At 40.7% G+C, this 12,855-nt stretch overlaps 1 protein-coding gene across 1 annotated transcript in view; it reads left to right on the forward strand.

Moving 5' to 3' along the window:
• Window positions 1-12,855, forward strand: part of LOC124277295 (cyclic nucleotide-gated olfactory channel-like) — a 172,077-nt gene that overhangs the window by 101,862 nt on the left and 57,360 nt on the right. The window contains exon 2 of the mRNA XM_046712946.1: window positions 7,820-8,113. Within this exon, the coding sequence (XP_046568902.1) occupies window positions 7,820-8,113 (294 nt within the window). The remainder of the gene's footprint in view (window positions 1-7,819; window positions 8,114-12,855) is intronic.

Consider the following 12,855-nt stretch of genomic DNA (forward strand, 5'->3'; position numbering starts at 1 on the left):
CACTCGAATTTTTTACGCATGAAAGCAGGCAGGGTCTCTAGGCACGTACTGTTACCGCAATGTACGCATGAAAGCAGGCATGATCAAATGGCACGTGCTCTTTCCCAAACGTACACATGAAAACAGACAGAGTGTCTAGGCACGTACTCTCACATGAATCTACGCATGAAAGCAAGTAAGATCACTGATCACGTACTGTCACCCGAATTTACGCATGAAAACTGGCAAGGTCACTAGGCACGTACTGTCACTCGAATTTTTACGCATGAAAGCAAGCAAAATCACAGGGCACGTCATCCAAATTTACACATGAAAGCAAGCAAGGTCACAAAGCACAAACTGTCACCCAAATTTACGTATGTAAGCAGTGATGGGTCGCTGTGTGCCCATACTAACCCACATTTTCCTCTATGAAAGTCCAGGCGTTATCTCAGAACCACTGTTCAATGGAGGACCCTCAAATGTGAGGTGTTTCCGCTCTCCGGTCCCGCTCAACAGTGGAGACCATTGCGTGAGCAATGCCATCCTTCACAAAGAGGAGCATTTGAATACCTATGTTTAAAGGCATTAAGTGCCATGGCCTCTCGCGCTGGCCCATATAGCAGATGGAATGGTATTTCCGTCTCAGCCTCAATGGTACCCGCCACTATAGTCCCGATCGGATAAAAGGCTTGGTATATGTTTACGGACAATTCTGTGCAGGGCTCGATCGAATTTTAAGAGCTCTGGGCTACATTAAACGGTTCGAAATGGAGAATTACGATAGCTTAATGCATAGGAGAGATGTAATGGAATCTATATTGACAAATGATATACAGAGAGTGGCAGTGATGTTGATCTATGTCATAAATGTGATGATGAAATACATAGACGTCCTCGCTGTGTTTAAGTGTTGTAAAATACCACGTGGAATACTTGAGGCCAGTGTTAACCGTTATCCTGCTGAAGTCGTGTCAACACGCCAAGATGGAGGAGTAGCCATGCATCGTGTTCGAGCATCAATACCAGTGTCAAGAGACCCTAAGAAGCCCTTAGCTTCCGACGTAGCTGATTTGATTCCTTACGTGATGGATTTTCTCCCGCGATTGGCCGCGGCTTGACCACGATCCTTGCAGAAGAAAGGGAGGCTATTTTGGGGCTTTGATTTGTAGTCATTGGACAATCATCGTTCGAGAAGGGGCGAAAATTGCTTAAACTTTGATATCTGAAATGTGATCAATGCTGTACGTTGTCAACGAAGAGACGCACTTACAACGTTGGGCAAATCCATCCAAGGTTTGAAGGGCACCCAATCGATTCACAATGGCGTGGGAAGGGGTGGGGGGACGAATGGACAGTTTCGCTACCAAGTAGAAATATGTATGTATATCCTTGACAAAAAATGCAAACGATTTTGGGATCTCAGAATAGGGAAAAAAAGCGACATCCATGTTGTATAGCGGATCTGTATAGTTCTTGCTGATATTTTTCTTTTTTATGACCATTAGTTGGAATGGATCGATTCGAGTAGAGCACAACTACTGCCACCGTTGTGTACAGAATTTCCCGCACGGAAGTACAGTGTTAATATCCCACGCTAACCGTATTTTTCGTTTACAAATTGCCTTGTTGCACTTTCGTTGGTAGATTTACCGTGGATCTGTAAGATACACCGAACACCCTCAACGGCGGACAAACATTGAATCGTTAATTTGGAAAACCATTATCAGGACGAATTCAAACCGAAGGTCACCGTCTGGATTAACGAGGTTCCCCGTTATTTGAACCAGACAGACTGACGTATTCGCACGTCCGTATTGAGCAACATGGTATTTGTAACAAAGGCGTAGCAATCCTCAGATTCACAGTTATTTCAAAACCTGGACCTCTTGGTCCAGTGGTTAGTGCGACCTCCCTGTGAGTCGGTGGTTCGATCCCCAGCTCCGTGGCCAGGAGGTCTCGACTGGAGACCCGGGTTCAAGTTCCACACTAGAATGGTGTGTGAGGCCTATTTCTCCCATCATTCCCTTGCGGTAGAAAAGTACATTCGTTCCAAAGATCGCTGTTCAATCTTATTACAGAAACCCTGCCGGCTTTAATGTCTCGCGAAATCAGATATACCGGCGTTTAAAGAAACTCAATTGTTGTGTTTGTATCATCGATTCTGATCTCACGAACGACAATATGTATTATTCATATGTTGTCATTTCCATTACATAATGGCTGTGGTACTGGTTACTTATCAAATGTTTTGTTGATAACTTTAGCATGTTTAATTAGGTCGACCTATGAAATCTGATGATCCGTAACTTCAATGAATTTTCAATCAATCGAAAGGCGAAAGAGCTTAAAGTGAGTTAAATAACTTTTTGTATAAACAGTCAATTAAGCTGAAAGAATTAGGTGAATAATTCGCTGAAAATGAATTAAGATATTCTAATTATTTTTATTATTCACGTGAATTTTCTGTTACGCGAATAGCAACGTTTATGGTTATGGGAGCAGCGTTATATCATGTATTGACAGTATTTACATCAGACGTGCGCTTGCGCTGACATTTCCTTTGGTCCAGTTGGGGCCTTATTGTACACTGTGTAATAAGCCTTCAGTGTCGTGTAACAGGCTTACACAATACAATAAGTCGGCGCTCGACAACAGGCGGCTAATCTCTCCTTCAGCACTGCGGCGGTGAGATATACGGCATACCAGAAACAGTCAGCTCAAGTTGGTTTTTTACGACTTCCCGAAAATAGAATCCCAACGGCGCATACACAGTTCCAGGGCTTTGTCTCTAATTCATTTTTGCAATTAATTTGATAAATACCGAGATAGCTTGGTTTCATGGCCCTTATGCGGCCAGGATTGCGGAGAATCGACAGTCGTGTACCTCGTCGGTCGGCATTATTGGCCCGATGATTACAAGACAGACCAACAGAGGGCGTCATCAATTGTTACGACTATCTTTGATATGATAGCTTTGATGGCGTTTTCCCGAGGTTTTCCGAGTGACACCGTTTCACGACTGAAACTTACTGAAAATAGTTCGTGTTGCTCTCATCGTTGAGATATTTTGAAGGCAAATCACACGGAAAGGTCATTATCATTTTTTTTGCCCCATTTCTCATTTCAGCCTTGCTTCTTTTTTCTTAATTCAATATTGAAAGATAATACCCCCGTGCTGAAAGTTGTTTTTCATATTTTCAATTTAGTTTCCAATTAATCACTGCGGATGTGATCACGGATTGATGTGCGTATACATTTAATTAAATTTAAGTCAGTAAACGGAGCTTCGTGTTTTTAGTTGTTTTCGTTAATTGTATTTTTGTAATTATAATGAAAGTTTCTACTCCAATTTCATAGTATAATGAAGGCAGAGTCGGTCGACTTTATATTAACTTTTCACGGAAGGATCCTTTAATTTTTTTTTAAAGTTAGCTAATGTTTACAAACTGTTTTAAATGAATTAGGAACACAGAATGAGACACAAATTCATAAATGTTGAGGTGTCTGTATTTTGATAATTAAATGTAAATGAGCTGAATTCAATTGTATTAATACCCCGATCTAGATTTGGTTTTAATTTTTAAAGTTAGTCATATAAATTAATGTATACAATCAATCGTAATTTGTGCAGTCAAGTGGCTGTCTGCTTATTAATCTCGATTGTCAAGATTGTTGGTGAGCTTCAGTAGACTCCAATCTGAGGTTATTGATACAAGAGTGGGGCAGGGGATTAGGTATGGGGTGACGTGGTGGATAAAGAGAGGGGGGGGCGTAGAGGAGTTGGGGGTTGGGGGGTTAAGGAGTCATGAACAACAGGTCTACCAGATGACGCTAGTGCATATAGTTGACCTGTTTGTCGGTTACTATATTTCATTACCATGATAGTGGGTTATTTTGGGCAAAAATCAAAATTGAGTGTTCTTCGGTCATATTCTGTCCTCGAACAATCAAGAATATAAACGAGGCGGTGGATTGAAGAGTATTTGGTTACCATGGCAACAGATAGCCTCGAATCCCTCTGAGAATAACTCAATCTTGTATCTTCGCCACTAGCAGGCCGCTCCGCTCTCTGATACCGGCTCTAGATGTAAGCGTCTTAAAGCTTGCTGTGCTTGGACACCAAGTTCGTTGGTTTAACAGACATAACGCCATTTTCAAACACTTTCTGTTTCCCTTGTGGGAGCGCTAAACAACCCGACATTCCAAAGTGGAACAAGCGGCAGACGATAAAATAAAATTGATTTTTTTGTTGTAACAATGCATCTAGAAACAACTTGTTTAATTCACTGAGTTAGAAAAAATGACTTACATTATCACGGTTCTTTTGCTTGTGGGCACTTTGAAGAAACAGATAATGGTGGATGTTCACGAACTGATTGATTTGATGTTAACGATATGACCTGGGTTACGTACTCCTGCACTCCAGATTTAGAGGAATCAATAGACGTACTGGTAGGTCGGATTGTGGGTGACTGACCCAGCTCAACAAACAACAGCCAAAAATAGGGGTTCCAGGTAGCCCTGTGGTTAAAGAGGCAGCTCATCAGGTCGAGGACCTGGTTCGAATCTCCACAGAGGCAACAAACAAACAGTGATCATGCGTAGATCTGGCCGGGGCAGACATTACATTCTCTGTTTTATAGCCTCTAATCTTGTAAATGTGAACGTACAAAAACATTAACTGGATTATTTATGACACGTTTTCAATTACCAAAGTTGACAATTAATGGAAATCTGATTCCTTATTTTACTGACAAAAGCGTTTTGTATCCTTATTATTTCGTTTCATATCTTAAACACAACCGCCTTTTCCAAATAAACTTAATGGGTAATGTTGGAATATCGTTTCATCGACTGCAGATAGCGCTTGAAGAATTCACTCCAACAACCTCATTCGCTCACTCTAGTTATTGTTTATGTTTAATGTAAATTTGAAAATATATTACATTTATGACAATATACAAGAATTCATGCGTGATGGCGCGTTGCCGTGTGTATGTAAATCATGTTATATGTAATAGCTCTGAACGGAAGGTGTGTCTAGCGTAACATGTTAATGCGCCGTCCCGTGTGCATCATTGTCACAGCTGATGCTGCGCACCTATCCATCAACAAAGAAACGATGCTGATATGAATATTCTGTGCTTTAGCAAATGGTTTCATTTCCCTGTCACTCAAGCTTGTGCAATTTTCAAACTGAAATGAATTTTACTACTGTTTCGGTTATTTGTTTATGATATTTAATTCTAAGCTTGTTAAATCGATATGAAATCAGTATTGGTTACAACATTAAAATATTAAATTTCACACATCTACCCTATGCATAACGTCAGCTGCCATGAGCACAAACTTGACGGATGGTGGGGGTTGCAATTAATGGCTGGTTGGCACGTAGACTTTCTCCGTGTATAAATTCGAAAAATATCGCAAAAAGCACTGTGTTTGTTTACCTAAGTGGTCACTAGTTGCCAAGTCGGGTAAGGCGCCGGAATACGTTGTACAGAGTTGCGTCCCTTCGGCAAACCGGAACCTTACTGCCTTGGGTTCGAATCCCGTTTCACCCCGACTATGTTTTTAGGTTTTCCACTACCAAACACGTGCTCGTGGTTCTCTAACGTTAAGTTAATGTGTTAGATCAAGCTTTTCTTCCATATCAAGCCTGATATAAGTGGGAGTTGTTCAAAACGGCGGCGAACCCCACTCAGTGTGATTTTAGGAGTGTTTTACAGAGGTCCATTGTTAATATCCAATAGCCTAATTGTGTAGATCGATGCTCATGATGATAATCACTGGATTGTCTTGTCCAGACTTGAATAATTAAAGACCAAGGATATGTGACTTGAATATTGCTGAGTGCGGTGTTAACAGCACACACACAAGCAAATAGTACTGAGTAGCCTGAACCCCAAGCCAGGCAAACATATAGAGACTCGGGTCAGTCAGACATCACCCTGCGCCTTGAGTTACCTACCCTTACTCTGTGTGTATGTATTATAAGAGTTACCTACCCTTACTCTGTGTGTATGTAGTATAAGAGTTACCTACCCTTACTCTGTGTGTATGTAGTATAAGAGTTACCTACCCTTACTCTGTGTGTATGTAGTATAAGAGTTACCTACCCTTACTCTGTGTGTATGTAGTGTAAGAGTTACCTACCCTTACTCTGTGTGTATGTAGTGTAAGAGTTACCTACCCTTACTCTGTGTGTATGTAGTATAAGAGTTACCTACCCTTACTCTGTGTGTATGTAGTATAAGAGTTACCTACCCTTACTCTGTGTGTATGTAGTACAAGAGTTACCTACCCTTACTCTGTGTGTATGTAGTACAAGAGTTACCTACCCTTACTCTGTGTGTATGTAGTACAAGAGTTACCTACCCTTACTCTGTGTGTATGTAGTACAAGAGTTACCTACCCTTACTCTGTGTGTATGTAGTATAAGAGTTACCTACCCTTACTCTGTGTGTATGTAGTACAAGAGTTACCTACCCTTACTCTGTGTGTATGTAGTATAAGAGTTACCTACCCTTACTCTGTGTGTATGTAGTACAAGAGTTACCTACCCTTACTCTGTGTGTATGTAGTATAAGAGTTACCTACCCTTACTCTGTGTGTATGTAGTGTAAGAGTTACCTACCCTTACTCTGTGTGTATGTAGTATAAGAGTTACCTACCCTTACTCTGTGTGTATGTAGTATAAGAGAGACTTCATACAAGCGTGCTAATCCATGAATCTCTAATGTAGACTTCCACAAATTTATTCATGGATCGATCTATACTCGTTACCATTTTAATAGAAAATTTGGAAAAAATGTATGTGGTCAGCATCTGTGAACACGTCTCAATTCAAGCGAACTAGCGAACAGATTAGAAAACGGGCGCGGTTAAAACAACTGGTCACAAATCGGTCGCAGTGAACGGTTAACTAATCAGGTGATCTCGCCTTTCAAATGTCTCGCTCGTATCCCAAGTTCAAGTGCCCTTGGTTTGGTACCTCCTAATCAAAGGAGAGTGCCCGGGTTCTCCTTGTACATTAAATGTGAACGTTATGTTAAAGCCACCAGTAGAAGTTGTAGGGATTATAAGGCATTGTTGCCAGCAACCAATACAAGATCGGTTTGCCAGACCCAATGATTCGATTCATAGGGTGTCAGCGTATCAGATGGTGTGGGTCGGTGCTCATGATATTTATCATTAGTTTGTCTGGTCCAGGCAGTTATTTACAGGCAGCCGTCATATAGCTCATATATTGAGGCATTAACCAAAAAGAAAAACAAATATCAATTCAAACGTATCTAGTGAAGTAAGAGGAATTGTACCATACATTAACCTTTAATAAACACTCACTCACTCACTCACTCACTCACTCACTCACTCACTCACTCACTCACTCACTCACTCACTCACTCACTCACTCACTCACTCACTCACTCACTCACTCACTCACTCACTCACTCACTCACTCACTCACTCACTCACTCACTCACTCACTCACTCACTCACTCACTCACTCACTCACTCACTCACTCACTCACTCACTCACTCACTCACTCACTCACTCACTCACTCACTCACTCACTCACTCACTCACTCACTCACTCACTCACTCACTCACTCACTCACTCACTCACTCACTCACTCACTCACTCACTCACCTGAAGCGAGGCAAGGTTCCAATCCCAGATTCACGCTCTCTTCCCCAATACGGTTCCAATGAAATACCTGCATCAACTTAAGCTTGCTCACATAAAGATTACACACCATCATTTGACTGAAATTCTGTTCACGGCATTAAGCTCAATTCACTCACTCACTCTGTATTCTGTGTCTGTTTCAGCGCGACTTGACGGCGTGAAGACATACATGGAGTTGAGACGGGTTCCTTTAAAACTTCAGGATCGAGTGATAAAGTGGTTCGATTATTTGTGGATGTGCAATAAATCTAGTGATGAAGAAAAGAACCTCGGCTTATTACCGGATAAGTTAAAAGCTGAGATAGCTATTCATGTTCATCTGGACACACTGAAGCGAGTGGAAATTTTCCAGGCCACGGAGGCTGGCTTTCTATGTGAACTTGTGCTTCGACTCAGACCCGTGCTGTTTTCACCTGGAGATTATATATGCAGAAAAGGTAAGTGTATATGAAATATTCCACACGCCACCTTCCATTCAAAGTAATACTTTACGATTCCATAGCATTACATATTATATTGGCTTAACATGCTTATATTTCCATTAATGTTTCCATGAGCCGAAATTAGGCCACGCCCCCTGGAATACTGTTTCCTGATTGGCAGATCATGGAATGGGTGGGCCTTCTGTTGTATTATTAGGCTGAATGACGTCCCTGTTCTATCTTGGCTAACAGGGTATTTTGTTTTGATGATTTTGTAAACAGTCTCCGTATTTTTACTCCTGACATGTTTGGTTGTGAGAACTGACGTGAATGTGTTTTGCGTTTATGAAGCTATGAACGTGAAACCCGAGTGGAATATACCTTATACCTTACTTTTATGTTTGTTAGTGTTAAACTATTCCAAGCTCCTGTGTTGACTATAAACTATTCCAAGCTCCTGTGTTGACTATAAACTATTCCAAGTTCCCTGTGTTGACTATAAACTATTCCAAGCTCCTGTGTTGACTATAAACTATTCCAAGCTCCTGTGTTGACTATAAACTATTCCAAGCTCCTGTGTTGACTATAAACTATTCCAAGCTCCCGTGTTGACTATAAACTATTCCATGCTCCTGTGTTGACTATAAACTATTCCAAGCTCCTGTGTTGACTATCAATTATTCCAAGCTCCTGTGTTGACTATAAACTATTCCAAGCTCCTGTGTTGACTATAAACTATTCCAAGCTCCCTGTGTTGACTATAAACTACTCCAAGCTCCTGTGTTGACTATAAACTATTCCAAGCTCCTGTGTTGACTATAAACTATTCCAAGCTCCTGTGTAGACTATATGCGTCACAGTGGTCCGTTAACTCTTCAGACTAGACCTACCTGAACATGTGTTTTATTTTCTTCCCTACACAGCGCTGGAGTCGGCCGACCCTCTAATATACTCGATTATCCTATGCGTTATGGCTCAATTTGCAAGACTTCTATGAATCTGGAAAATGTTGTGTTTCTTTTATTGAATTACGTACCCAGGACCAAAACGAAAGCGACATACTGCGAGTGACGCACTATCTTCACCTCCCTTGGGCCCCTTCCACCGTATTTCTCTCGCACATGCCTGTAATACGATTGGACGTTTAGACGAAGCTACATTTTTGTTAGAACGGACACGTGATTCCATAGATAATAGAGTTTGGTCTTCGGCCAGAGTAATTATCTCACTGTTTTATGTTACAGCTTTTATATGTGTGGTTTATTGTATTCGTTTTATTTCACTGTTTGTATTTCCTCTGTGATATTATACAATATTGTCAATACTTGATACATATGGTATGATATTCATGGTATATTTTCGTTCGAAGGCAATAGGTTTTTTTATGTGACATTCATGTAAGTGAAATAGACTGAACAGGATCAAAGGGAACTCCTCGGCTTATAAACTATCCAATTACATGATGCAATATACAAAGATTTTTAATCAAAATATTTACAACCAGACTCAAAGTGAAAAATATTGTTGTGATGTGCAGCTTTAAACATGAGCTCATTCGTCTTCGTGGTCAGATCGGAAATGCCGTTTGTAGCAGAAGTGATCACCATTCCAGATTAGCTTTGGAGAAATATATGTCATGTGATTGTGCCTTGTCTAAAAAACTCGAGTGATGTCAATATAAGGACTACAAGTCACAACAGACTTAGCCAACTGGGACAAGTGGGATTGTTATAGATTACCTGGTATAGGGGGCGGATCAGGTATAGACAACAAGAAACACGTCATAAAGGAAGTGAGCGACTTTAGTTTTACGCCGCTTTTAGCAATATTCCAGTAATATCACTGCGGGGAAACCAGAAATGGGCTTCACACATTGTACCCATGTGGGGAATCGAACCCATGTCTTCAGCGTGACGACCGGACGCTTTAACCATTTGGCTACCCCACCGCCCCCCTAAAGATAAGGGATAAGTTCATTGATGGACTATGACCCTGGCATTGTGTATGTATGTATATGTCTTCTTGTTCAGCGCCTCACTCAGCACTATTCCAGCTGTATCCACCCGTGAAGATCCGGGTTAGAATATTGATCTTCGGTAACTCATGCTTGTAAGAGGCGACTACCGGATCGGGTGGTCAGGATCGCTGACTTGTTTGACACATGTCATCGGTTCCCAGTTGCGTAGACCGATGCTCATACTGTTGACCACTGGATTGTCTGGTCCAGACTCGAGTATTTACAGACCGTCGCCATATAGCTGGAATATTGCTGAGTGCGGCGTAAAACTAAACTCACTCACTCACTCACTCACTCCAGCTATATCACGGCGGGCTGTAAATAATTGAGCCTGGACATGAGAGTCCTTTGAGCAGTGCGATAAGGTGTGTCGAGCAAGTCAGTCAGCCTGACCACCCGATCCCGTGAGGCGCCTTATACAATACGTTACTGGAGTGATAGTAACCCGATCGTCTCAGCTTTTTACGTAAAATGCTTTTTACGTGTCTAAGGATTCTTGAAATTTTAGGAAGCCATTGGCAGCTTGGATGAGCAGGAAGGCATGCATTTATATCGAGAACGTCTGTAGTGTTGTCAATGACCTTTAAGGCTACTTCTGCCCCCTTGTCACCAACAGATATTAAGTAAACTTGTGTGAGTTCATTACATGAAAAAAGGTCTTGTTACCATTGTGACGTCATGAGATTGTCTTAACATCACAAACTGACCCTTTTCATCCATCCAGCCTGTCTGTCTGTCACTCTGTCTGAAATATCGCTGTTACTATATTTATTTCCCTTAGTATATGACTATATACACCTGAGGACTTCGGGGATGTCGTTGTCATGGTACCCCCGATTGCGTGGCTCGTTGCTCATAACGTCAACCACTGAGACCCGAGTATCCTCCCTCCGCAGCGATACGACTGATATATCACTGACTGCTGCGTTAATAGGAAACAAATGAGAAGCCATACACGCCCGCGATTCCATAAATGTCGTTGCCAGGCAACAAATGTCTTGGTTGATATCATGCTGCTTAGTGACCTTGATCTGCCACCCGAGCCAAAGTAAAATCTCGGGGAAAGATCAAGCCGAGTGTATCCGATTGAAGATCCGAGGGTTTCTGACGTCCTGCACACGCTGGTCATCCGTCAAATGTAGGGCTGATGTGTCATGGTAATTGTGCCAACTTGTCTTGTAAATAACACGGCAAAACGCCTCTATATGCAGAACGCAAACACCTCCATCCGCGAGGTGTTATAAATCACTCATACCACCATACACAGGCTTCTCTCATGCCTCAAATTGATTTTCCTGCCAAATTGAATTCTGAAGACGTTATGCCAGAAACACTCAACAGAAGTCAGTGAAGTGTACCGGTACTGAAGCTCATATGAATATTGCTTTAGTTTCATTACGGTACATGTTCAATTCAGTTCAGTTACAGCTGTAATTTAATAACATTGTATATGTGTATACATGTGTTATGATATTTACATGTTGATAATCAACTGATTAATTTACTTGGCAATATAAACTCATGGTGGATAAACAGCGGACTAGATAGTGTATTGGTTTATTATTTGATAAGGACGAGAAAAACCATTGAATGAAAGCTGTATCTAGCTATAGATCTGTATATACATTACAAAAATAGACTTATTATTTATATTTCATAACCCATATTGCAAGAGTCTTTATGATTTTCTGAGAAATGATTAGGCCATATCTATTACCTTTCATTACCGTCTCGACTTCAACGTGGATATCTATCAGTGGATTAATTACCACTTTAGTTACAATTAACGGATTCTGTTATTTTGTATGGAAACGGGATATTTTGTCCACTACAGCATCCACAATGCATTCTCAATGGCGGCAATATTTTCATTTTTCTCTATCTGAAGTGTGCCTGAATTCAAGCAATTACTAGGACACTTCTACTGTTCCATATAACTCCACTTCGGTGACTTGTATTGCGGGTCACCACACCCTAGTTGTGTATGTCTCTAGGTAGATTCACTAAAGCGTCACAGAGCGTCGTCACATACCTTCTATTAGAGTGCATCGTTGAACAACCAACACATCGTACAATAAGTGAAATTAATAAGGTGCCCTTAACATACCAACAGTCAGAGATTCAAAATGTTGTTAGTATTAGTTCAACACCTTCTCTATCAGAGATTCAAAATGATGTTAAAGTATTAGTTCAACACCTTCACTATCAGAGATTCAAAATGATGTTAAAGTATTAGTTCAACACCCTCACTATCAGAGATTCAAAATGACGTTAAAGTATTAGTTCAACACCTTCACTATCAGATATTCACAATGATGTTAAAGTATTAGTTCAACACCTTCACTATCAGATATTCACAATGATGTTAAAGTATTAGTTCAACACCTTCACTATCAGAGATTCAAAATGATGTTAAAGTATTAGTTCAACACCTTCACTATCAGAGATTCAAAATGACGTTAAAGTATTAGTTCAACACCTTCTCTATCAGATATTCAAAATGATGTTAAAGTATTAGTTCAACACCTTCACTATCAGAGATTCAAAATGATGTTAAAGTATTAGTTCAACACCCTCACTATCAGAGATTCAAAATGACGTTAAAGTATTAGTTCAACACCTTCACTATCAGATATTCACAATGATGTTAAAGTATTAGTTCAACACCTTCACTATCAGAGATTCAAAATGATGTTAAAGTATTAGTTCAACACCTTCACTATCAGATATTCACAATGAT

The sequence above is a fragment of the Haliotis rubra genome, unplaced genomic scaffold, assembly GCF_003918875.1.
Source record: "Haliotis rubra isolate DU_JTF1 unplaced genomic scaffold, ASM391887v1 Scf22, whole genome shotgun sequence".
NCBI lineage: Eukaryota > Metazoa > Mollusca > Gastropoda > Lepetellida > Haliotidae > Haliotis > Haliotis rubra.